The sequence below is a fragment of the Triturus cristatus genome, chromosome 9, assembly GCF_964204655.1.
Source record: "Triturus cristatus chromosome 9, aTriCri1.1, whole genome shotgun sequence".
Taxonomy (NCBI): Eukaryota; Metazoa; Chordata; class Amphibia; order Caudata; family Salamandridae; genus Triturus; species Triturus cristatus.
The window spans coordinates 226,721,662-226,749,382 of NC_140592.1; the positions used below are offsets into that span (position 1 = coordinate 226,721,662).

A 27,721-nucleotide genomic window follows, 5' to 3' on the forward strand; every position below is an offset into this window, starting at 1 on the left:
CGTCATGAGCGCCATTGCTGAAATGAAGGCCTCGTTGGGCCAGCAGTTCGACACTTTAGCGCACAAAATCGACGCGGTCCTCATTGATGTCAACCTTGTGAGAGCTGATCTCTCCAAGACTAACGACCGGGTCGATTCTTTGGCCCACACCGCGTCGGGCCTCACGACTGAGGTGGCGGCCCTTCAAACGGAGGTGCACCGGCTCCGTCAGGCGAGTGCGCTCATGGATCGGCGCCTGGAGGACTCCGAGAGCCGGGCCCGGAGGAATAATATCCGCATCATCGGAGTGCCCGAGGGACAGGAGGAGTCGGCGGCGGATCTCTTTGTGGAGGACCTGATCACTACCCATCTCCAGCCTCGAGGACTGAGTAAATTCTTTGCCGTGGAGAGGGCCCATAGAGTTCCCGGGGGCAGACCGAAGGTTGGAGCCCCTCCGCGGCCTCTTATTGCCCGTATCTTTAACTTTCGGGACAGGGATGCGATTCTGCAAGCTTCCAGACTGCAAGGGCCGATTAAGCTGGAGAACATGGAGGTGAACTTTTATCCTGACTTCACCCAAGCGGTCCAGAAGCAGAGACTGAGTTTCCTGGGCGTCAAGCGGCGGCTTCGAGGCATGAACTTAAAATACGCCATGCTCTTCCCGGCCAGGCTGCGGGTGGAGGTGGATGGTCGCACTCACTTTTTTGACCGTCCTGAAACGGCCGGGGACTGGCTGGACACTTTGTCTGGGGGTCATGATCGGGAGGGCGGGGGGGGGGGCTGCGGGAGGAGACGGCCCACCGGACCAGGTCTGAGGTACTGATGCCGGGGCTCACTCCGGATGATGCTGCCACTTTCGGCCAAGCTTAGGGTCTTTTGTTTGTTGTACTCGTCTTCCCTCCCTTGGAGGCGGTGCGGGGTCTTGAGGGGGTACTCTTTCTTCCTCTAGGGGGTCTAACTAGTTCCAATTATATAGGGGCGACAGGCACACTGCAAGTTGGGGGGGCTGTCTGGGCTCATGCAGGGGTGCAGGGAGGGGGGAGTTTTGTTGGGGCGGTTGGGTTGGGGTGGGGTTTTGTTCATTTGTACCACAAGGCAAAAGTATTGTTGTGCTATTCCTAAAGTGCTCTCGGGGGGACGATTGATCGCTTTCGGCTATGATGGGGGGTAGGGGACTGAGTCTATTGTCCTGGAATGTTAATGGACTGGGGGACAGGATAAAACGGGGTGTGGTCCTGCAGTTCCTGAAACGAATTTCACCCGATATAGTTTTTCTGCAGGAGACACACCTCATTGGCAACTCCTTTCGTGCTATGAATCGACGGGGCTACCGCCTTCTGGCCCATTCGGGCTTCACGTCTGGTTCAAGGGGTGTGGGCATTATGGCTAAAACCTCGCTCCCGTTGGAAGTTGATGAGGTGCTCCATGATGACAGGGGACGTTACACGGTTCTGGTGGGTAGAATGGAGGGCAGAGTGATTGTTTTTGTTTCTGTCTATGTCCCGCCAGGGCTGCAAACGACTACTTTTGCGGATCTGGGGCGCCTCCTCCTTGGCCTTCCGGAGGGGATTCTAGTGGTTGGGGGGGATTTTAACGCTGTGGTTTCCGGAATTGAGGACCGTCACCCCCCTAGGGATCTCCCCCGTGCCCAAGCGTGGTTGTCTGGCCTCTTGGATACCTTGGGGCTGGTGGATTGTTGGCGTTTGAAACAGTACACCTTTCATTCCGGGGCCCATGGCAGTCTCTCAAGGCTAGATTATGTCCTGGTGCTGGCGGCGCATGCGGGGAGGATCGGGGAGGTGCGCCATTTGGCGTGGGGTATTTCGGACCACTCCCCGCTCCTGTTGCACTTCGACATTCTCCCGAGGGGGGAGGGTAGGGTGGTCCCGATTAATCCCTGGTACCTGCGTGACCCCACCATTCGCGCAGAGTTGGTTAAATCCCTTACGCGATATTTTGACGATAATGTGGGGTCTGTGTCATCGGCGGTCTCTCTGTGGGAGGCGTTCAAGACGGTACTCCGGGGGGAGGCCCTGTCCCTTATTTCCCATTCCCGGAAGCGCGAGTGGGAGGAGGTGACCCGTGTTGAAACTGAGATAACCGAGTTGGAGGGTGACCTAGAATGGGGGGTGACGGATGACAAGTTGCATGTTCTCCGACTCAAGCAGGCGGCCTATAAGGCCCTCGTCACGGAGGCGGCCAGGGGCCTCAGTAGAGAGCAACAGGGGAGACTGTATGATGTGGGTGATAAGGCTGGGAAATTGATTGCGTGGCTGGATAAAAAGGAGAGAGCGAGTCGAGTTGTCCCGTCGATTGAGAAACTGGATGGTGTGTGTGTCACTGAACCGGGAGAAATTGTTGATTGCTTCGCTGAATATTTCCGTGGAGTGTATTCCCCGGTGTCCTCCCGCTCGGAAGAGGATTCCCATGCCCTGCTCAGGGATATCGCGCTGCCTTCCCTTTCGGAGGAGGACAGAGTGTCGTTGGACGCCGCCCCAACATCTGAGGAAATTGCCCTCGCCATACGTTCGGTCGCTTTCCGCAAGGCCATGGGTCCTAATGGTCTTCCTATCGAATTGTACAAGCTGCGACCGGATACGCTGGCGCCGCATCTCCGTGCTATGCTCCTCGCGGCCCGTTCGGCGGGTTCCCTCCCGCTAGACCAGCGTCTGGCTACTATCGTGGTTATTCACAAGGAGGGGAGGCCGCGGGACCGGGTCACGTCCTACAGGCCCATTTCGCTGCTGAATGCGGAACCCAAAATTCTCGCCAAGGTGTTGGCCAATCGGCTGGTTGGCGTGGTGTGCGATCTGATTCACCAGGATCAGTCCGGTTTTATCCCTCATCGCAACACTGCGCTCAACCTGTGGCGCTTGCATGGGGTGCTCGCGCGTGTCCCGTTCATACGGGAGCCGGCCATTTTGGCGTCCCTGGACGCCACTATGGCGTTTGACACACTTGAGTGGCCATATATTTGGGCGACGCTGGCGAAGTTTGGGTTTGGCCCGGGATTCATCGGTTGGGTGAAATTGTTGTATTCCGGACCGCTGGCGCAGGTGGCTGTAAACGGTAGAGTGTCGGCTCCGTTTGAGCTGGGCAGGGGCACGCGGCAGGGCTGCCCGTTATCGCCGCTCCTCTTCGCGCTTGCCTTGGAGCCCCTGGCGGAGTGGCTGCGGTGGCATCCTTCTATCCGTGGTCTCCGATGGACCCCCGAGTATGAGGACCGCGTATCTCTTTACGCTGATGATATTCTTTTGTACCTGGCTTCCCCGCGTAAATCGCTGATAGTGCTGGTTGATGTATTGCACTCATTTGGCCTCAACTCCGGCCTAGTCATCAATTGGGCTAAATCTTGTGTGTATGTCCTCTCTGGGGAGGCTCCTATCCTTCCGCGGGGTTGTCCTATCCAGATTGCCCAGCGGGGATTTAGGTACCTGGGTATCTTCATTACCCTGGACGCGGAGGCCCGGTATAAACAGAACTTGCTTCCCCCCCTCCAGCGCCTGAAGGATGATGTAGCGCGTTGGAGGCGCTTGCCACTCTCGCCGCTCGGCCGGGCGGCATTGTTTAAGATGATGTCGCTGCCACGTTTCCTGTACGCCTTACAGAACACAATGGACGTTGTCCCGGCGCGCTACTTTCGCGAGGTGGAGAGTTTGCAGCGCCGCCTGTTCTGGGAGGGTAGACCGCGTATCGCCCTGGCGAAGCTGACGCTCCCGTGGTACGACGGGGGGGTTGCCCTCCCAGACATCAAGCGATATTACTGGGCCTCCCAGCTGGCTGCGATAAATCACGGCCTTTACGGGCCCGCTCTAAACCCGGCCTTTGAGATGGATAAAATGTTACTGCCGGGCGGCGACTATAATCGGGCGCTTTATTCTAGCTCGCTCGACGCACGTCTGACGGGCCCCACGCGGGTCATGGTGCGAGTGTGGCACGCGGCTAACTTGGCGATGGGGTGGAAGGATCGTTTGACCCGGGCGACGCCACTATACGCATCTGAGCGGCTGGGCTCCCTGTGGACCTCGAAGGGCTTTGAGAAGTGGGACATGATAGGCATCAGCAGGGTGGGCGATCTTCGGACGAGGGGGGGATTCAAAACGTTCGATGTGCTGCAGACGGAATTCCAGTTGCAGGACAGGGAGTACTTTCGATATATGCAGATCCGTCATGCGTTGTGCTCCGTATTCCCGGACGTTGCCTCCATCCCGGAGTACTCCCCTCTGGAGGATAGAGTGCTAGATGGGCATGTACCGGATGCCACGATTTCATTAATTTACAAAAAACTCATCAATGATCGCTCGGGACTGCTGACTGGCCTTCGTGAGGCGTGGGGGGCTGATGGATTGGAGCTGGATGACGAGGACTGGGTGTCTGCGGTGGCCTCCCCGAAAGAGGTGGCCATACCGGCTCGCCTTCGCTTCGTCCAGCTCAAGATACTCCATAGGGTCTATGTTACGGGGCCGAGTCTGATGCGTATGGGCTATGCTGTGGACGGGTTGTGTAAGCGTGGGTGTGGTTCTTTGGGGACCTTTCTCCATATATTGTGGGAATGCCCGGAGGTGGCGCGATTCTGGCGTGGTGTGCACGAGGTTTTGCAGGCAGTTACGCATGTGCCGCTGCTGCCCGAGGCGAGGAGATGTCTCCTGAATGTGTGGGAGCCAACCGACTACTCAGTGCCGCAGACGTGGTGGGTGACTCTGGGATATATGGTGGCCAAGCGTGATATTGCGCAATTGTGGGGTTCCCAGAGGTCACCGACTGTCTCGGCGTGGAAGGACAACATGGATTGGTGTATGTTTCGGGAAAAGGTGGTGTATGTTGCGAGAGGTAAGCCTGGGAAATGGGTGAAAGTGTGGGGCCCCTGGAACGCCTACCGTGGGGGAATCTGTACCCCGCCGCTGATGCCTGATCCGTCACCGGCCCCGTCTCCTTAGCCTGCTTGTCTTCCTGGTTCTGGGCATTGAGTTCACTTTGTCTCCGTCCCGACCTATCCCCCCCCCTTGATATTCCTGTGGATCGGTAGGGTCCCCCCCAGGGGAGCACATGCTATTGTTTCCGATTGTGGGTTGCCTTGTGGACTTGTTTCTTCGTTCTTTATATAAAAATGAAACCGTTGTGTGGGGTCCGGATGGTGTGGCTGCCAACGCTTCTTTCACCTCCTGTGCTCTCTCTTCTGCCGCAGCGTGTGTTCTACTGTTTGTATTATATGCTCTTTCTGTCTGCTAGCGGCCGGCCTGAAGGTTGTAGGCCCATCTTTGTATATCTTTTGGATTCTGTAATAAACGGTTTCAAAAAAAAAAAAAAAAAAAAAGAATACAGAAGCCTTCAAGACACCACAAGCACCAAATCCTCATTGTAAAGACCCTTTGTTAGCTATCTTTTTAGAAGATATATTTAACTAACTTAGAAGGGATTTTTCAAAAAGTTAGATCTGGATGGTTGTCCTCCACACATTTTGTTGCGGGCTGTGGCCTCTTTAATTATTCTGATTAACTCCTTGTTTAATCTGTCTTTGGATTCTGGCTCTGTTCCCATAGAATGCAAAAAGGTGCTGGTGTTCCCACTTCTAAAAAAAGCAAATCTTGGTCTGTTAAACCCTGACAACTATGCACCCATCTCTTAACTTCCTGCCTAGGAAAATGTTATAAAAAGCCACAAGATGCCAAGAATTACCACCATTATTACAGGGTCAGTATTTAGTCAAGGTGGCAGTAGCCCTCATCTCATAGATACTCAAAAGCTGCCAAGAATTTAAACCATTGCGCCAGACACCTTTTTTACTAGAATGGGCAATAGATATCCTCCCGTTGATGCCAACAAGTTTCCAGGAAACACCACCTTTTGTGTGGTCTGCTAATTTCAAGGTTTTGGGTTATTTAGGGACAATGTGACATCATCCCATGGAAGCTGTACACATTTCCAAGAATTTCCAATATTATGTGATCGACAAGCGATCTACCCACCTGCTCCCCTCTTTAAAGATGCCTGCCAGAACGGGATACTCCCCCCAGACTTCTGACTGGCCACAATTGTGACCATACATAAAGATGGTAAGGAGAGGAACAGATGTAAGTCATATCGTCCAATCTCCCTTCTAAATGTGGAAGTGAAGGTTCTAGCGACCATCCTGGCCACGAGACTGAGAAATGTTATTTCATTATTGGTACACTGGGACCAATCGGGCTTCATGCCCAAAAGGGCGCCCATGTGGAATCTCAGAAGAACACATAATAATGGTGACTAGCAAGCGGTACACCCTGCACATATTCCTATCACTAGACGCTGAGAAAGTGTTTGATGCAGTGCTCTGTCCCTTCCTGGAGGCCACTCTGGTCAAACTTGGCCTTGGACCAAAATCTCTGCTATATAACTCTCCCAGAGTGACTGTGAGGGTGAACCGTAGGACATCGCAGGAATTCCCAACTGGTACGGGGACTGGGCAGGGATGCCCTCTGTCTCCTCTACTGTTTGCACTAATGGTAGAGACACTGGCGTGTCGAATTAGACAGCACTCTCAAATCCAGGGCTTTAGGATTACAGCAGAGGACACTAGAGAAGAAAAAATATCTCTATATGCAGATGACATTTTGCTATAAATAACCAAGCCCGAAAGCTCGATCCACACAGTCTTCCAAACCATCGAAGAATATGGTAGACACTCTGGTTACAAGGTAAATTGGCATAAGTCACTGGCATTCAGTCCCAGATCCTTGGAACACTGGCCTCCCTTACCAGAGTACCTGAAGACAATAGAGGAAGGTTTTAAATACCTGGGGATTTTTCTCACAACAGATATGAACCTCTGTTACGAATACGTCTCGCGTATAACACACAAATTTAAAGAAGATGCTGAAAAATGGAAAACCCTCTCATTCACAATAATGGGAATAGCCACAATGTTCAAAATGATCTCATTGCCCCAGTTCCTCTATGCACTACAGAACACATACCATCCCCTCCCGTGGACAGTCTTCCGAGATATAGAGGCTGAGCTGCGTTCATTGCTTTAGCTGGGGAAACACCCACGAATAACGCTACAAACACTACAAAGAAACCCTTACAATGGGGGCCTCGCAGTACCTGACATAGAAGCATACTACTGGGCCGAACATCTAGTACCCATAAATGACTGGATACATACAGACGGGGATCATCCCACATATAGGCTAGAAAATGAAACACTGTCACAACGCACGTTCACCCACTACCTATATGGAGGAGTAGTGAAATACAACTTCCTCCCGGCCACACAAATTACATTGGAAGTGTGGGAAAGAGCTACCAAGACCTCAGGATGGGACCATAAGGTGACTAGGGGAATGCCACTCTGGAAAGGGAACTGGCTGAGAGAAATAGGGAAACTGAAAGGCTTTAGACAATGGGACCTAGTTTTAACATCAACAGTTTGAGATATCATGGATAAAGGGGCGCTAAAATCTTTTCCCACACTCTGCACTGAATACCAACTTCAGACAACCCAACCATTCAAATATGCACAAAAAAGACATGCATGGATAGCGGAATCCCTGAATGTAGAACACCTCCCAGAATATGTGCCACTAGAAGGTCGCCTATTGCAAGAGTCCATTACCCACAAAGCAATAGCTCTTACATGCAAAACAATAAACAATAACATACCGGAGAATCTAGGTAAACTCAGAGTTAGATGGGAGAATGGGAGAAACTGGACAGGGAAGCTGCTCTTATGCACCCCAGAGAGGTGGTGATCAGGGCACGACTGCGACTTATTCAATATAAGACATTACACAGGATCTACTACGACAGGGCCAAGCTCCATAAAATAGGATGAGCCGGAAACCCAAACTGCTTGAGGTGCCAGGGAGAGAAGGGAGATTTCTATCATACACTGTGGGCATGCCCCAAGATACAGATATACTGGGACAAGATTATTAGAGAACTCAATGAGAAGCCAAAATTCCTAATAAAAGAAATAAACAGTGAAGTGGACATACCAAGACCACAATTACTGTTTAGCACCTTGGGATTAGTGGTGGCGAAGAGAGGCATAGCTCGACATTAGGGAGCACAGGATGCACCAATGCTAAAGGAGTGGAAAATAGGGATGGATCAGTGTATGGCAGCGGAAAGGGTGATGTATAAAAGTAGTGGGTGCCCAGGTAAGTTCCGAAAGATATGGGGAAACTGGATGTGGCACTATGGATTGGACTATATGAACAAACCTACACAAGCCGTATACAGAAATGAGACGTAGCCTCAATGGGTGGGTAGAGAGAGATATGGAGGGGACCAACGTAGCCAGAGGGTGGGAAGAGAAGCACGCGATTGTAAGAAATACTGAAGAATGTGCATGTACAGGGAATGAACTAAGAACCAGAATGGACAAATGTCTATGACTTGTGCAATTGTTGTGTTGTTACCGAAAGAAAATCAATAAAAATATATATTTTTTAAAATAGACTTGGAACCTGCCCATTGCTTAACATTTGTTTGCATTGTTGTCACTCTTCTTTGCTGCCTTCTTATTGGACAGCACTTGCCGTGCATCTCTTCCTTTTCTTTCTGTGGCATATGAACCAAGCAGAGAATAATTTTCCTTTATAGTTTCCTTCGACTGTTCATCTACTGCTCGCACTGTGAATCCGGTATTATTTCTTCTTTCCCCTACCAAGTCCCCGGGCCCTGTTTGGTGCTCTCGGCTTAAAAAAAGCACTATGACACGGTCAGCACTGGACATGTCACAAGGGCGTCTTTTTTCTTGTTATGGCAGAGTTTACCCCAATGCAGCTATAAGTTCCAAGAGGCTGTGCAAGTGAGATGCAGGGTTGCTCCCAGCCATCACACTGGAGCCTTTTTAAGACACCATTAACACAATCTTTCAGTGTGTTTAGCTGGTGGAGCAAGCAGCTTTAATGAGTAGAGAGGGTCAGTCCTAAGATGTGTGGCTTGTCAACACAATGCACATTTAATTACATATTAGTTTATACTGCGTGTATCGCGCTCAGCAACTGATACCTAAAAGCCTTATTTATTGAAACTCAAATTGCATCTTTTTTTGAGTCATAATGCAGGAAAGATAAATATTTAGGGGCAGATTTACAAGCCCCTTGCGCCACTTTTCCCATGTTAAAAGTGACGCAAAAGTGGCGCAAGGGGCTTGTAAATCTGCCCCTTAGTGTTGTGTTGGAGACTTGAATAGAGTTGCATGTGTAGATGACAGCTCGCGCTTATGTAGCAAGTTGATAAATGTGTTTTTTTACAGCTGTGGAGGTTGTATCAGTTTAAAGTAACTGTCATACTAGTGTGTAGCAGTGTACAGGGTTGACAGGGGGTATGAGTTGACTGTATTGTTACAGAGCATTTTGAGCCAAAACTGCAGAAAAAAACAGATTATTTTTTTCCCGTTTGATTATTTTGTGCCACCCACTATTTAACCATCCTATTAACTAATACCTGTCCTCCCGTTCTTCACCCCTCCCCTCTTGCTGGCCACTCCCCCTCCCCCCATGCAATTGGCAAAGCCAATTCGTCGCACATGGGCGAGACCTCTTGGCTTTGCCAATGCTTATTAAATGCTTGATGCACATGTCAACATTTCTGCCCCTCAGGTGTAAACATATATACTTTATGTGAACTAGCCTGTAAACCTTTTTACTAAATAGGTCCCTTACCAATGTGTTTTATTTTTGTTTCTGTGTTCAAAGTGTTAAATATATTCAAATGACGCGCTTTAAAGCAAAGAGGGGAACACAACACAAGTGTTTTTCTTTTTGTGGATTAACTCAAGAATATCAAGGAATGCATTATCAGTTTTTAATGCACCATTAATAATCTGTAAGCCTGTGTAATATGTTTGTTCTGTGTTCCAATATAAATGGAAATGAGAAAAGCATGTCACTTAAGACCCTTTGTATTGACAAATAAGATAAGAAATCTGTCTTTTCTTAACACAGAAATGTCAAGCAATAGGAATATTCATGCCGCTGCATATTTGTCACTTGATAATAGCTCAAGTGGTTAGAGAATTTTTAATTCCAAATCATTTTTATCACTGGAAAGGCACAGGCAAGCACATATAATAAAGAGATTAAAAACGTATAAGATCTGTGCACTTTAATCATTATCCTCCAGGGACGGGGATGATTTTTTTTCAAAGATAAAATGATAAAAGAATGATAAAGTCTAAATGCCACCGTGCTAACAAATCCTGGAGGGGCTGAGTGTCAGAGGAGCAGGCGGGAAAGGCGGAAGTATTCGGAGAAACATCAGATTACCTCAGAAATGAATCTCAGTTTCTCACCTTCCACGCACGAGGGACGAGCCCTTGTTGTCCCAGCAACCTGTCCAGGGAAACAGGAACACTTCACAGTTTGCGACCGCTCCTCGATCCGGTTTTTATTGCAACACCGGTGGACTGCGACAACTTCGCACGTGCCTTGCTTCACCTGGTAGTGGCCTAAAATCACAAAGAACATATCCATGAATATGAGGGCCTTGGCATCCTGAGACCACATTCACAGCATCTTATAAGTTTGAAAATAGAATTTTATAGAGATAAATATGCAATTATAATACAAAAAGAAACACAATATGAATTGAAAATATAATCACATGTGTGAAATACATAACACCATCAGGAAGAATTCACAGCATCTCAACGCATTTGTTTTAGCAAAAACAGCAGCATGTTTTAGCTCGGGTGCATTACATGAATGACGCTATAACGTTGCACACGAATGGGGGATGCACGTGTTTCTGTCCGACGCACCTGTTCTTTTCCGCTATCCCTCATGAAAAAAAATAAGGAAGGAACGTATTTGTTGACCATGCATTCTCTGCACGGGCGCAACCAGACCCGCAGGGGGCGGTGGCTAGTACTAAGCAGTGGCGGGAGGGGGGGGGGAGGGGGGTACCATTTCACACACTGGGGCAGAGACAGTCTTAGAATACACATTGGAAGGCCAATAGGCCTGGTTTAATGTGCTAATGCATGGAAAAAGCATCTGTACCTGACAGTTCTTTCCTGCTTTCGCACATTAAAGCCACATCTTTTGTCTTCTCCAATGCATTCCTGTGAAACACCGAGCACTGCCGGAGCTCAGTGAATGTTCACCAGACCTGCAAGCTTTGGATCTCTGCAAGATGTTTGGTACCAAGCGAGTCCTGTGCAAGTCTGATGCACAGAAAAGAAAGCACTGAAGACTTACTGGAAAAGCGCATTTTCTGATTAAAAGTAGCATGCAGTGCATAATGATGAAATCATTCCAGGGAGCAAGAAGTTGGGTGTGGGGCGAATCTCCCAATATGCCCAAGAATATCGCCCACAGACATTGAGAAGTAGACTTGAGATGTGCAGAATAAAGTGCGATGAAGAAATTTGTGGAGGGCTTCTATCTGACTGTGAAAACATGAGGGGGGGGGGCTCACCAGCAGGTCAAAAGGAAGGGGTATCCACAGAAAATTATAGGCTGGTTACCTGTTCACAATGTACAAGCAAGCACATGTTGTCATGTCTATATCCTGGACCTAAGCCGAGAGGAACAGAGCATTGCATATTATGGGAGGTGATGGAATATTATGCAAGATTGTTTTTATCAAGTGGTGGCTTAAATCTTTTTGTTACACACACGCTAGTAACTCACGCATTCAAATCTTAGGCACTTTGTGGTTACATGATTTCCCAAAATGCCAAGCTGGAGTCAAACCAAGGTTCTCAGATGGACAGCTTAGTTAGTAGACCACATCGCCTTCCTTGGTTGATGTAATAGTATTTTTAAAAAAGCTTCAGACATTCATTTTCACCACTCTTTGTGAACACTCATGTTCTGTTGTTGTTTCAACTCAGCCATTAGGAAGCATTCCTCATGCTGTCTAGTGAGTAGACCAAATGCAAATTATTTTGGTATTTATGTGTTATTAATGGGTAGCACCTAATTGATGTGTCTCTTGTTTAAGATTGAGGTTCACCTATTTGCATATGCACAATGGTTTAAAGTTAAGCACACACAGAGCATGCATAAAGGTTAACTGTGAAGGGGCATGACCAAGCAAGATGGCCGACTAGTTGCTCCTACCGGAGCTAAATAAATCCTTTATGATTGGCCCCATCTAGCGCTTTCCAAACCTCCCAACTTGCTGGGAGACATCGCATGATGAGGGTTATCCCCCGAAATGCCATAAATTGTGAGTGGGACTGACGCTGTCACTGTGACCTGCGGCGACCCGCATGATGTGGCCTATGGGCTGCACTGCGGCCTGCGGTGGATCAGCCCTTCCTGATGTGCCAGGTGACTGGGGGCAAACCTGGTGGGACTGGAGCAGCACCCCTAGAACAAACCCTATGAGCCAATGAACAAAGTCTATACAGTGGCTGCTGCAGCCATGAGAATGACTGGAGCGCTGTGTTGGCCCACCCCGAATGAGTGAGTAAGTGACGGGGGCTGGGCTAGTGTGCGCTCGCATTCGGAGGTGCCCTGGCTCTCTGATTGGCTGCTGAATCGGGGGTCAGAGAGGCCTGTGGGTCAGGCTCCCCCTCTCGATGTCACCAGATGTGGACAAGTGGACACTGCGGGGGGCTGAACAGTGCGGCCCGCTGTGAATGGGCAGAGCTTACAGGCTGCTGAGAAACTGAAACCTGAGCTCAGGCCTGGGAGCGGCAGAGAGGGCTCCTCTTGGTGGTCAGTGTCGAGGGCCCAGGCATAAGAAGTGGTAACCCCCATGACTCTGCACTAACGTGCTACCTGCAGTCGGCCTGCTGAGTAACCCTGCCTTCCCCGAGTTCGCATTGGTATGGTGCAGGGTGCGGTGTGCCGGGGGGCTTCATGGGACTCACACGACTGCGCTGCCTTTGAGGTACACTACCCAGGGAAAGACTGCAGCCCGATGGGTACTCCAGCACTGACGTGTGTTTTCAGTCACCAATGCCATGTGGTGCCTGATAGTGATAGCTGCGTCCACTTACAATAGAGTTGAGATGTAGTGATCACCTCTCTCCCTGATGCCCATGGACCCCAATGAGTGCTGAGTGTTTACTTCCATGTGGGCCTAATTGTGCTGAGGCCCTGCCGACAAGTTTGGCTCTGTGGAACTGGAGTGAGGTGTCCTGCCACCGTTTGCACCACTGAACACTCTGGAGACTCACTGGCTGTGCTTGACTCTGTATGCCAAAAAATAAATAGTGTTGGACTGGACCTCCAGGAAACAGCTGACCCGAGGAACATAGGGGAGGTAGCAACAGTGGCACCTTATGAACCCCCTATCGTCCTTTGCAGATTTGGCCAGTGACTACTTGACCCTGGAACAGTGAACGGGGGAGCGGCTCTGGTCCTCCGCTTGAGGTTAACAAGGGACCCATCTGAGGAGGGGGTTGAATGTGAAATACGCCTTGGATTGCCTGGTGTAATAGTGGTGAGGCGCTGGACAAAGTACGCGTATAAAGGTCGCCATGGTGATGGACAAAATAATGAGAGCAGTCAAGTCTAATAAAATAGTAAACTATACCCACACCCTTCCGTTGATGGAAAAGATGGGAGAGGATCCAGTAGGGGGCACGGAGACTGGATCAGATGCCCAGACTGCTCGAGACCCCTCGCTTTCTGATTTAATGGAAGCAATCAAGAGATCCCGGGCGGAAATGGTCACAAAGATAGACTCAGTGGCCATGGATGTTAATTTTCTCAGGACAGACCTCCGCAGAGTGGCAGAATGCGTAAGAATAACTGAGGGTCAAAAGGAAGAATTTCAGCGGGAGGTCATTGCACTGCGAGGTACTGTTTCCTCTTTGCAAAAGCTCACAGTTAGATGAGAAGAACACATTAGGGACTCTTAGGGAAGGTCCAGAAGGAATAACCTGCACTTTATTGGGTTTCCCAAGAAGGCGGAGGGAGAGTCTGCAGAACTATTTCTTGAAGACTGGCTTACAGAAATTATGCATCTGCAGAAACTGTCGAAATTCTTCAATATCGAAAGAGCTCATCGTGCATTAGCCCAGGCACGCCGCCACATGCCCTCATTGCTTGTTTATTTAATTTTAGGGGCCTTGCCATCCGAACTTTGATTGACGGCCCATAGCGTTCTTCCCAGACTGTACCCAGAAAGTCCAAAATCAGCACAAAACCTTCATTGACATGAAAAACTATCTATGGGACCTCAACCTACACTACAATTTGATGTTTCCGGCGAAGCTTCGTGTAATGCATGAAGGGAAATTATAGTTCTTCACAGTGGGAGAGGCCAGAGACTGGGTGGATACACTACCAGGTGCTTCGACCCTGGGATAGGTGAAATCAGGAATGTCTTCCTCGACTGTGCAGAGACACTCCACTTGCCTGCAGAGAAAGTCTAGGAGGGGGCAAATGATTGGAGGTTGAGGAGGTGCCTGGCTGCATAGTGGCATGCTCGGATGGTGCCCTTAGAGAGACATAGGTAGTTCCTGACTTGTGAGAGTTCTTCCAGACATGGCGCAGTAACCCTGGGTCAGGCATACATAGTATGGGTGGAGGTCCGCCCTAAAACTTGAACATCGCACAGTGAGTTAGGATGTGATAACATTTGAGATGGGAGGCTTCCTGTCACTGTGATGCTGTTAACTTGACACCTGCTTCTACTCATTATAGAACTGTATTGTGGGGGTGCTATTCTGGGTAGAAACTACACTTTATATAATTTATTCCCCGATGCTTGATGTCTGTTACTGTGTGTTTTTCTCTTGAATATTGACTCTACTATGGGAAGTGATGGGAGGCCTCCCATTGAAAGGTTGATCTGTAATACTTTAGGCTGGCAGGAGCAGTAGGGAAAAGGGTGCAGGCGCTGTGTAGGCTGACTTGAGATAATACCTCGTGGCCCTCATAGTGTACTGTTCTCTAGCAAAGTGTTTAGGTGTTTGATGTTTGTATTCTTTAGTTGATGAGTATACATAACATCAGGAATGGGGCGGGACACACCGGTTCACGCATTGCTTAACACTAGACTGGGTGAGTTTTTGTGTGTCTGTCCATGGGCAAGGGGGAATTACAGGATAGTGTGGTTTGGTTATTAATATTGATTAGGGGAAATGATAGCTGCCTATGTGAATGGAAGCTGTGTTGTGTGGGACGGATGATGGCTGCTAACCTGCTATGGCTGGCCATGCCTGATTGCTCGGACCTTGTGATGACATTATTGAGTGACAAATATGGCGAATGAAGTATTCAAATTCTTGACGGAGAATGTTAGTGGACTAGTAAACTTAGAAAAAAGATGCAGAGTTCATGCATACTTCAAAAGATATTGTGTCTCCATTGCCTTCCTACAGGAGACTCATATATGGGGAGACTGTGTCCTGAGTCTCTGCAAGAGATGGAGGGGACACCTGTATGCGACCTCATATTCTAGATATGCTCCTGGAGCCATGATATGGGTAGCCCCTGGAGTGCATTGCCGCTATAGAGAACATGTCATAGACCTCAGGAGGCTGTTTTGTAATCCTTTGGGGGGAATTAGATGATCACGAACTGTGCCCGCTGAATGTCTATGCTCCCAATAATGACTGTGAGAATTTCTTTACCGGTGTGGTAGTAGCTGCTGCCCTATCTGATGGCTGGGGTCGTGATAGTGGGTGACTGTGATTGTATACTTAATAGATCACTTGATCGTGAGCCACCACACAGGAACACAAAGCCACACATGACTGACTAACTCATAGACCTGATGCAGGGGTTTAACCTACTAGATATTTGGAGGGAAAGAAACACGACCTCAAAAGTGTTTTCCTGCTACAACCCTGCCACTCTGATTCATAGTTCTTTGGAATACTGTTTTGTCTCTACTGGAATAGCACAACATGTGAGGGAGGTTTCCTATTTGGCGCGCTATCTATCTGACCATTCCCCACCATTGGTGTCAATGGGAGAGGATGTACTTGACCTGTGGTATCATTGTAGCGCTTGCAATCAGAGGCTTTAACAGACCCAAAATTTGCGGCCGCGATCAATGAGGAACCATCCTATTACTTCACTGCGAACTGGGGTAGCTTTAGTAGCAGGGCCGACGACTGGGAAGCGATGAAAGTTGTGATGGGGGGTGTCTGTCTTAAGACCATGTACGGGGTCTATCAGCAGTTAGAACATTACCTAGCCCATGGGGAGTCCCAAATACTTGAGTTAGAGAGGGAGCTACCATCCGATCTGCAAAAACTAAGACTGACAGCGAGCCCATGGGAGCCTTTTAGGTGACTGGTGAAAACTGGAAAAATATACTTACAAAGCATATCGTCAGAGCTTACATGCAGAGAGGGACAAAACTGGCACCATGTTGGCACGTCTGTTGAGGCAGCAAAAATCTTGAGATCCAATTCTGATGCTGCACAATGTGAACGGAGCATTATTTAACAATCAGCTTGCGATTAATGAAGACTTGCGAGTCCACCTATGTAGAGCATATGCAAAATGTGCTGCAGTACCAGATGCCTCTTACAAAAGAGGAAGCTTTGGCAGCGATGCGACAGCTAAAACCTGGTAAGACCCCGGGAGGCGATGGACTCCCGGCTGAGTTTTACCGCACATATACTGATGTAGTCACTGATAGACTACTCGAGGTATATAATGAGTAGGGCTTCCGGTTTTATGGTATTTCTTTTTTTTTTTACATTTCGGTCTGTATTTAGCCATATTTATATTTTGCTCATCTAATTGGTATTTATCCATATTTCTTTTGTGTTTTGCGAATATATGAAGTCATAAAATGGTATATTTCCACATTTGTTTAACTTATAAACGTGAACTCATACTTTAATTCCTGTCGAATTTTAGCAAATTAAACAGCCAAATATAGCAAAACACTACACCTTCAGGTAAATATGAGCAATACAATACAAATATATGTTACCATATACCTGCATTTAGGGAAATAATAACCTATTTTTAACTTTCCATGCTGCCTATCTGCTCAGCTGTTGTCCTAGAAATCACGAAAAACAGCATGGAGATTCACCCACGAGAAGCACACTTTTCTGCATTTTTCCACTTTTAAAAATAAATACAGAAAACACTTTGTTTTTTGTCTGTAATTATCTGTAAAAATCCATAAAAATGGAAAACCGGGAGCCTTAATCATGAGGCACTTCAGAAGGGATGCCTGCCTGCCACCATGCACAAGGCCTTCATACTGCTGGTACCAAACTGAGCAAAGACCCGCTGGAAGCCTTGTCATATAGACCAATCTCACTCACATTAGGATCTTGAGTTGCCTCCTGGCAGCATGCCAACTTCCCTACTTAGTGACATTTATACACGACGACCAGCACGGCTTTATCCAGCACAGAAGCACCATGTACAATATCCGCAAACTGTCCCTTATAGTTTATGTGCTACACCTGAATAAAGATCCTTTCGCACTGCTGTTCCTAGATATTGTACAAGCGTTTGATTCGGTTGCATGGGAATACCTCGGCGAGTCCTGGAGAAGGTGGGTTGGCCCCAGGTTTATAACCTGAATAAAACTGTTATACACTTACCCAAGTGCCAAGACAGGTGGTGTGGTGTCACAGTCTTTTCCGCTACACCCGATGCACAGGACAGGGATGCCCGCTGTCGCACCTGCTTTTTGCTCTGGCTATGGAGCCAGCGGCAGCACTGCTGTGACATACACTGGGAGTTCCAAGTGGGAGAGACAACACACATTAAATCTTTGTACCCCGATGACGCGCTGGCCTATTTACAGGATTCAGAGACAACTGTCCCAGTATTGTTGTGAGTTCTGGGGAACTTCGGGGAGGTATCAGGACTCTTTGTGAAAGTTCATAAATCTTGCCTATTGCTGTTAGGTGGCCTGATCATGCTGCACCCTGAAGTACTTCGAACGGTGGGACTCCTGGGGGGAATGGAGGGGATACTGTTCTATTTCATATCGATACCCTGATATAGGTCCAGGGAACACCGTACACTTTCCCTATATCATCTCCCCGTTATTTCATATGAACGAGCCTTATAAGGACATAACTCCAAATAAGGGCAGAATGCCTTATAGGGACATCACGCCCTATAAGGACTGCAGCCTTTTATGGATTAAACCTTTCACCTAGTTTCATGCAGAGGGTGGGTTTTTCCCAATTGATATTGCTAAGAGATAATCTTTAGCATACATGAATAATTGATGAGTACACTCTCCAGGAGGTATCCTTCACCTCTCCCATCGACGCACAAGGTTTAATCCCCGTCATCCTCATACTGAGTAATGGGTAACTCATGTACATAGACTGTATAAATACAGCACCTCTTGCTACCAGAGATCAGGAGGGAACCGAGACTTCAATACCGACACACTGACCAGAGACACAGCAGCTCCAGCATGCCATCGCTCCAGCTGACAGTGGTCTGACGATCCCTTGCGGGGTGTCCAGCTCAAGTCCAGGACGAAGTCCCACACTCTCACTATTCAGGTATGGAGAATCGACTAAATCCTAGCGGGATTCTTGGCTCGTAGGCTCTTAGGCTCTGTAGCACCTACTCACATGCTAGGTACACTTAGGTGCATCTAGTCAGGCATCTAAGGAGTAGGCACTTTATTTTATAAATGCATTTCATATTCATGTATATGTTCATGACTATTGCAAAATGGTAGAACAGTACTATTCCTTTCTATTCACTGTACTACTGTGTTACAATTGTAACAGAGCACTTATCTTACATGAGAAAAACTACAGTACAATAAAGTCTTATTGTAAAAATGCTCGACTGTTTCTTCTCTGTATCTGTCTGAGAGCAAATCAAGCATGCACGAGTGACTGGGTGAAAAGTAGTATATTGTTTCCACAAGTCTGAGGTTATTGTGTTCCCAGGTTGCCAAAAACTAATCTCTCTGAAAACTGGAGATTCTAGTGGCACTACGAGCTAGCTAATGCAAACCATAGGCTAACATATGTGGCGGGGTGCACGGAGTCAGTCTGCCACCAGACCCACAGTATATATTATCTGTAAACAGCGTAGGTCCTGCATGACAGGGTACTATTGGCACTACACTACAATACGTTATCTAGGCACTAGGGTTCCCTACACAGAACCAACATTCTTGGAACTAAATATAGAAAGGGTGCTGGAGGGCCTGAAAATGTTAATACGATTCTGGAAAGACCTCCCTTTGGGCCAGATGTATCAAGAATTGCTTTTGCGATTCTCAAATAGCAAATTTTACTGATTCACTATTTAAGAATCGCAAACTGCAATGTATATAGGATTTTAAAAAAAAATGTGTGATTCCTACATATTCCTTAATAGCGAATCGCAAATTGCAATTCCCTTCCCATTAGGCCCATAGGAATGAATAGGATTGCATTCACAATTTGCGAGTACCAAATAGGTACTCACAAATTGCGCATGCAATTTCAAGGGTGTGTGGGGACCAAAAGGCCATCCTGATGCACCCCAAAAAAGGTAAGTATGCACATGTGGCGCACATACATGCCCTAAGGGCAAAATGTGATTTTTTCTAGGAATTTGCAAATTACCACCAACTTGAAGTTGGTGGTAATTTGCGATTCCTTAAAGCCCGGTCGCAATTTTTTCTTGCTTCCTGCATTGCATTTAAGGAATCACAAATTGCGATTCCCTAAATGCATTTGCAAAATAGGTAATCACAAAAATTACGATTCCCTATTTTGTGAATGCCTTTTGGGATGATACATCCCAAAAGGCTTTTTACCATTCGCAAACGAGCAAATTCTGGGAATTGGCCCATTTGCGAACAGTAAAACATTTGAAACATCTTGCCCCAAGTCACTGATGGGTAGACCCTCCCTAGTTAGGATGGGGGTTTGCAGGGATGACTATATACCCTGCTGGGAGCCTTGCACTAGATAAACTGATTTTAGACCTGCTCTGGTCCAATAAGAGGAAAACGGATAGGGCTATCCATGTTAAAACAGACATGGGGCCAGGGAGGGTTTGAACTCCCTAATATTCAGCTCTGGTATCTTTTGGATCACCTACAGCATGCGGCCTATTGGCTAGATGAAGGGGAAAATTGGGAGATTAGGCTTCTGTGGGGTTCCCATGGGAAGCGTACACTCCCAGAGCTGCTCATGTGTTGGGCTTGGATACAGATGGAGATGCTGTCGCTGATATGGGATGGGTGTGGGAACAGACCGTCACAAGGGTTCTGCGCCATATGTAAAAGATATGTCACTCTGGGCGTTGAAGCCATTTGCGAACATAGCGGATGCAATGTTTGTGCAGAAATGGCAGGAAGGGGGCTGGGACGTCTTGGGGGATCTATATTTGGGTGGCCAATGTATAACTTGTGGTGACATGATAGCTTCATTCAAGTTGGGCACAGAACAATACCTACAATATGCCAAAATATAGGCAATGGCATGAACGATATTGCCCTGTTTTTCAGCAGAACCAATACCCTCACAGACACTGACAGGACTGCTTGCATTATCCGGAAGTCGATGATTAATATCTCACTTACATCGTGCACTGAGGGAAGACCTACCAAGGATAGTGGCCGGGACACAGGGGAAATGAGAAGGGATATTAGGCTACACCCTCGCTACAAAAGAATGGGAAATGGTGTATATGGGTGTGCGCACTGTGAGCTCCAATGCACGTTTCAAATGTATACAATACAATTACGTGCATCAAACGTAACTCGTGCCTAAGATCCTACGCAATATTTACCCCACATTGCCTTTACCAGTGTAATAGGTGTGGAACCCTTGCCGTGGACTTTGCGCATATGGTGTGGAGCTGCCATTTATTGGTGCCTTACTGGAGTGACGTGATACATAGTTTGAATGGTGCAATAGGGTGGGAAGTACCGCACACCCGGCGGGAGATGTTACTGGGATTGCTCCATCAACAAAGAAGCTTAGTCAGAAGTTCTTAATATTGGGTTTCTAACTGGCAAAGCAACGTATTGCAATTAAGTGGTTGGGGTCATAGCCCCCCAGTTACATAGACTGTTTACGAGATATGTCCGAATGGGAGGTGGCAGAAGAAGTAAGAATGCAGCATGTGAGACGGGATGAGCGCCTAGGAGATGATTTACTGGCATGGGCACAGATGTTGATGGATCTGTGGGTTGCTGTGGGTTTGCCCACTCACTCGGAGGACTAGCAGGTTATGATGTATGTATGTATGTATGTATGTATGTATTTCAGACTTATAAAGCGTGCTGTAACCCTACGGGCATCCTGGCGCTGCAGTACAATATTCTACCACCATACTTCCTGGCTAGCTGGTTGCTAGGTTGATGCAACCCTACTTGTGTGTGATGAGTAATCTGGGAATTGATAGCCCAGCTACGTGCCTTCTTCTGGAATAGGATGCCTGCGGGAGAGGAACCAGGGGCTGACGGTTAAGGTTCAGCAGAGTACGGCAGCTAAAGTATGTGACTACACTGACAACTGGCTAAATAAGAGAATTATATGTGTTAGTGATGACTTTGTACTGATCTATAAGCAGTGAGCGGGGAGGGAGGAGTTTGGGATTTTTCAAATATATACCACATATTGCTGTTACAACATTGCTGAGTGAGTCTTATTGCACTTTGGTCTTGATGTCATGGGGTTCTGGCTCTGTAGTTTATACATGTCATCAGAAGCCCGAGATGGCAGTGACAAGGTGCCCAAGATGTATTTCTTATATTACAAGCTGTTTTATTCAAAGTCATCTAACAATGACTGGAATTAAAATGTTGAGGGTTTGTTTATCTGTCACAAATACATTCTTGATAAAACAATAAGCAATGCTGAGATCAGTGGATTTATGTGAATCTGTGGCTGAAGACTGTACAGCATAGTTATGGATTTACTGAATTTGCCACATAATGATCCAAAATATGCAGATTTCACCAGAATTGTTGTTTCTAGGTAAACGGAAGAAAATAATGCTGCCAAAGTGCCAGCACTTAGCATTTTTTGCCGCATATTATAAAGATAACCTTGGACCACCAAGGTGTATAATACTAAAAGCCTGGGAAATGTAAAACCACTGCACAGTGGTTTAGGGCCTGCGGGGTCTGAGCAATGATCCAGCTACAGAGTGTTGTTTCAGAATAAAACATTCTGTACATCAATGTCTGGATTGCGCAAATGAGGGCCGTATTTCAGCTGGGATCCCCTTACACAGGTACAATCCACTGTATTTTGCAGACTATTGTGGATGACTCAGGCAGCACAGTATCTCTGCTAAAATGGGGGTAAACATCACTGCATTTCAGAAGCCAATGGAAAGCCACACAGTGCAGCAGAGGCAGGATCCCCAGCACTATCCCAGCTTATTTTAGGCCTGTGCATCCAATCCTATCAAAAAGCTGGGAGAGGTATTGAGGTGGGTCTTCCCGGTTTCAGTTCTGCCCTTGTTGCTCCGTCTGGCTCCTCGTTGGGAATCATGGCTTGCTGCTTCCAATGCCAGGCTCCAGATTCCTGCTTTCCTGCTGCCATGGAGCATTCGAGTTGCCAACTAAGTGAGCAAGGTAAGCAAAACAAAATTGTTATTTCTCTATGCACGTGTGTATGTGTATGTGAGTGTGTTTGTGAGTGATTTAACATGAATGGAATTGATTGAAAGTGTGTCTGTGTCTGTACGTGTGTGTTTGAGAATGTCAATGAATGTGCGAGTCGGAGTTTGGGAGTGTGTTTGAAAAGGTGAAAGTGAGTATGAGGGAGGGAGTTTCTGAAGTAGGAGAGTGTTAGAATAAGTGATTGATTGGAGGCTGTGAGAGGGAGTAGAAGTGAGTCGTGTGTGTAGCTATCAATTGTGCAGCAGGTGCAGTTGCAACACTGCCCAGAGTTAGTGAGTGTGTGTAATTGTAGTAGTAAGTGAGAATGAGAACCAGTGAGTATGAGTATGTTTGTGTGTAGCAGTGAGTGTGAGAGAGTATGAGTGGCAATGAGCATGTGAGAGACTGTGAGTTAGAGTAAGTGAGGGGAAAGAGACTAAGGCCCAGATTATCAAAACTTTCACACAAGGCAGCGCAGCGTCATGTGAGAGGGTCATATCTTCAAAGATATGGCACTATTCTGCTCTCTCTCTAGCGCTGGTGCACAATCAGGCTGCAGAGCACCATGCACACACCTTTGCACCATAGTGCAATTGTGTCTCCATGAGTCTCGGATAGGTTATGTACTGAAAGGGGGCCCTTGCAGTATAAAATACTATGCTATGACTAACTTTAAAACTTTTCCTGGTTCAGATGTGTGCTGTACAGTGCTGCATACGGGAAAAATGGGAAAAGTTAGGAGAAATATAAGCATTTACCCTTTTTAAGGCCTGCTTTCAAGTGGCGTGTATTTTTTGGCACAAATCAATGTCTACTATTGTTGTTAGATACGGCTTTGAGTCAAAAACCATGGGTCCTTGCAATCTCAACACCAATATACCTCGCATGGAATGCCCCCTTGATGCAGAGTATCACAAAACAACGCTTTGCACTGCTTTGTGTTTCCTTCACATTAAAAAATGCAACTACTTACAAGCACCTTTCCAGTGCAAAACAGGGTTTGTGCTGAAATGTAAATAAAAAAACTATTTGCACAGGTTTGCGTCACTTTTGTCATGGAAGTGAGCATGCATGAGGCAAATTTTGAAAATAATTGGGTCAACCCTTGGTGTTACTACACCTCGCCACTTTCAAAGATCACCAGCCACCACTGACTCCAATAATAACTGATGAGATGTGGCTTAACAGTCTGAGCTGCCGACTTTGGAATTGGGCAACAATATTTGAATTCCATCATCAACTGAACATCCTGTGATCCTGGGCAAAACACCTAATCCTCTTGTGCCTACAAAAAACTGATTTTGTGTAATTTAATCTGGTGTTCATGTAAAGCACTCTGATGCCTTTTGGCCTGGTTTGATCTATATAAAACTGCACAAATAAAAAATGAAAGGCAGCCAGGAACATTTTACCCAGAGGATTGAGACTGCTTCCCACTTACCATCTTTACTATCCACCCACTCCATCCCTATTTTGCCGACATCATTTTGCATGTTCCTATGTTTTAGCTAGTACTTGGCCTCTTTAGAACCAAAACAACAACACCCTCCCACTACCCCGCAACCCAAACCATGGAATATGCTATTGGCAGAAAAGTCTTGACTGCAGATGGTCATTACATTTAAAAAAAGCAAACTCTTTCTTCCCTTTTTTGGCATTTATTTAGCGCGTATTACCCCTCGCATGAGTAGTAAGTACCATATAAATGCAATTGCAAAACAAGACAATTTGTGATTTCTGCCTTGTTTGCTTGGAAGCAATGGAAGATGGCAGAGATTGCCTTTGAAGTACAGATGCAGTCTCACATACCAGTGTTAATTGGCCAGCATTGTCTCCCTTTAAAATAATGGTGATCGGTAAAGCACACTCCCTTGCACAATTACAGCCCCAACTGTGGGGTTTTTGTCCTAATTGCTTTGAATCACTTTTGACCCTCATGAGGACACTGCAGTAGCAAAATAAGCTGAGAAGTGGAGAAAAGAAATGTTTATTCTGGCACTCTCTTCTCCATCCATCCCTCGCCCAGGCTTTCCTTGGGACAGACACCCATGCAGCTCCAGCCCAGATTACGGAACATGTCTGGGGAGGGAGATAAAGCCCTTTCAGCCCAATGGGCATTGGATCGCCTGATTCTGTGGTATAGTAACTGATGGTAGGGACATCATTTAAGGGGTCCCAGGGAGGTGCAGGTGCCAACCCATGCCCTATGTCCGCACTAACACCATATTAGATTCACAGTAGTACCTCATGGGGATATGAGGTACTACTGTGAATCTATCATTTTCTTGGTATTTGTTAGAAAAGTGGGGCCTGATTCAGGAAGTTCCACAAAGCTTAACATTAGTTGCCTTTTTTGAAAGTTATCTTCCTTTGGTGCGCTATATGCACCTGTGCTCATTGCGTATACGTATAGGGCACCGATCGTGATTTACATTTGTTTTTGCTGAAAATGCCGGTGAGTGTAAAATGCATATATTGTGGCATTTTTGCTTACCAGTGATGGTGGTTGCAGCCTTGTCTCACGCGTGTACCACCTCTGAAGCAAGTTTAGATTTTGATTTATCTATGCAGCAATCCCTCGTGCATTCTGCTGCAGCAAGCAGGGCATCATGTACTTGCCTTGCTGCTTTTGGATTTAATCCTGGGGTGTAAGCAGGAGTCAAGCAACACATGACCGAACAGGCCAGGCACTGTTGACATTTGTCTCTCATCTTCCCTGACGCATTTCAGTTCAGCCGGACTGATCGATGTGCATCAGCTTGGAAATTACTTGACCAATATGCTGAATCAAGTGTGCTAGTGGGGTAGGATAGGAGTATGGACCAACCAGAAGTACCACCAGGGAGACCCATTGCTTTGCCACCCCTCTGCTCACCAGTCAAAGTTCTTATAGGCAGCAACACAGCCTTCCAATCAGTGCATTTCAGTTCAATTCTCTAGCCTCTTGGTGTCCTTGGTGTCAGTAGGGTTTCACCATTTGCCCCATTACTTTGATCCTCCTGTTATATTTTCTCTCTCCACGTCCTGGGATCCATCCTCCTTTTTCTTAGCCACTGCTTGACAGATCACCCAAAACCTTTCCAGGAAGGAGTTGAGGTGGATGAACATGTTTGTGAAGATTTGTCAAATGACACTAAAGTTTTCAGCAAAAAAAAAACGCTCATCCTGTGAAAAGTCTGAAATAACTATAACTACGCAGTGGCGGCCTCCCAAAAGGTCCCAAACAGGTGATACCAAGAAGAAGGAGCCAAGCCTACTCAAGAGAAAGGAGGGGAGCAACAAGCCTAAAAAAAGAAATTCCTCAGGTCCCCAAACTTATGACCAGGGGAACGAGTCACACCCCACTCCTGGCCAGCTGGAAAGTGGGAACCCAGTGGTAAAGAAGGCCCTTGAGAAGGGTAAGTGTGTTGAGAGCCAGCAGCCAGGGCACAGAAGGGGGGTGCCTCATGCCCCAGGAAAAAGGTGAACACTGCGGGGCACTCTACAGGGGTGACGAGTATAGCTTTGTGGGGATATTTCGAGGGGGCTTAATAGCCTTTAATTGGGAAGTGGATCCAGAAGGTAAGCTGGTGATCCCTGAGGGTGATAGGAATTACTTTCACAGGATCACGAATGGGGTCCTTGTCACTACTCTGAGGGATACAGGTGAAAGCCAGACCATGGTGTTGGAAAGTCTGTTTTTCCCAGATCAGTATCTGCCAGGTGAGGTTTGTACGATAAGGAATGCCCATGGGTAGGAATCTGTCCGCCCTGTGACCTTGGTGTCCCTAGAATGACATGGGGTACTTGCCCAAAAGAGGGTAGGTGTCAATCCTGACCTATCCCTAGACTGCATTCTTGGCAATGAGCTCCCACAGGCTAAAAAAGAGCTAGGTGTGGCTGCTGGCCATGGCACTCCAAAAACCAATATCTCTAGGGGTACAGACATGAGAGGGCAGAAGTGAGAGCGGAAGGCAGGAGTCTGAAACCTAAGGCTGTAGCCCCCACTCTGCAAATCTTAACAGGCCAAAGGGATCTCAGGAGCAAGGGGGTGACTCCTTGCCAGACCCACAGCTGGTGGCAAGGCCTACTCCAGGCACAAGATTGGAACGGCCACTTGCCAGTTGATGGCTAGGTACCTAGTACCTGACACTCAAGGCTGTCAGTTGTCTCTGCTGGTTACTGGCTTATGGAGCAGCACTGGCCCTCAGGTCTGGACAGAAGACTGACCTGGGAGGTAATATAGGCCACATGACCTAGTTCGCCATGGTTGTGCTATTCATTTGCTGCGTTGCCTCTATGGGTAGGCTAGGGCTAGCTTTATCCCAGGTGGTATTTGCAGGTGAGAAGGGTTCCCCATTGATCAGATTAGTGGCTGCGGCTGAGCTTGGCAGAATAGCAGTACTGTCAAAGGCTGAATCTGAGGTAGGCCTAATAGTGTGGGGTGGTCCAACAGCCACCAGGGAGTGAACTACATGGGAAGATGTGAGGCTGGTGCTGACCCTCAAAGGCAGAGGGTGTTTCCACATTCTCTCTGTAGAAAATTAAGAAGAACTGCCAGGGGAATTGCTGTTGTCCTTCCCTCCTTAGCTCATGGGCGCTCTGTAGGAAAATGCACATTACCTAATTCACACTTGTCACAAACTTCCATCACTCCTTGACATACCTTCAAGGGGTATGTGAATACACAGAAACCTGAGGGCTTGAGGGTGTTCACCTATTTTTGCAGGTAGAACATCCCTGGAATGCAATTATATCTGCCTGTGACGATAATTTAAAAAATGCAAAAAATCCACCACACTAGCAGAATTTCCATATTCACAAATGTTGTTAACTAGGTTACAACTCTGCCAATTCTAACAGTGTGTTTGGCAGGTCGATTATCAGATTGCTCTGGCAGATTACACGCAGGTTGTTCTACATGTTAATGTTCATTTACATCATTCCACTATAGCCATACATGTGAGATACATTTTAATTCCCTAACATTGGACACATCATGTCAATTCTTCTGCTTCATATTGAAGCCCAGATTGTTTGTATGTGCCATTTGTACACAATACATAGACAAGGAATATCAGCAATAACAAACACAATGTTATTCTCCACACACTTGGGGAGATCTGATATGCAAGTGACTAGGGGGGTTTGAAGCTACAAAGTGAAATGCATCATAACGTTGCATAATTTCCATGCCGCTAGGGAGGGTATGTTAGAAATGGAAGATACAAAATGGGCCGTGCACAGTACCCTTGCTACCACCCAGAGGTTCTAGCTGGCCACCATCACTGGGTGGTTC

General features: G+C 47.2%; 1 protein-coding gene across 1 annotated transcript in view; it reads right to left on the reverse strand.

Moving 5' to 3' along the window:
• TAFA4 (TAFA chemokine like family member 4) overlaps window positions 1-27,721 on the reverse strand; it is an 815,369-nt gene that overhangs the window by 175,557 nt on the left and 612,091 nt on the right. Inside the window, exon 4 of the mRNA XM_085627579.1 lies at window positions 10,262-10,417. Within this exon, the coding sequence (XP_085483705.1) occupies window positions 10,262-10,417 (156 nt within the window). The remainder of the gene's footprint in view (window positions 1-10,261; window positions 10,418-27,721) is intronic.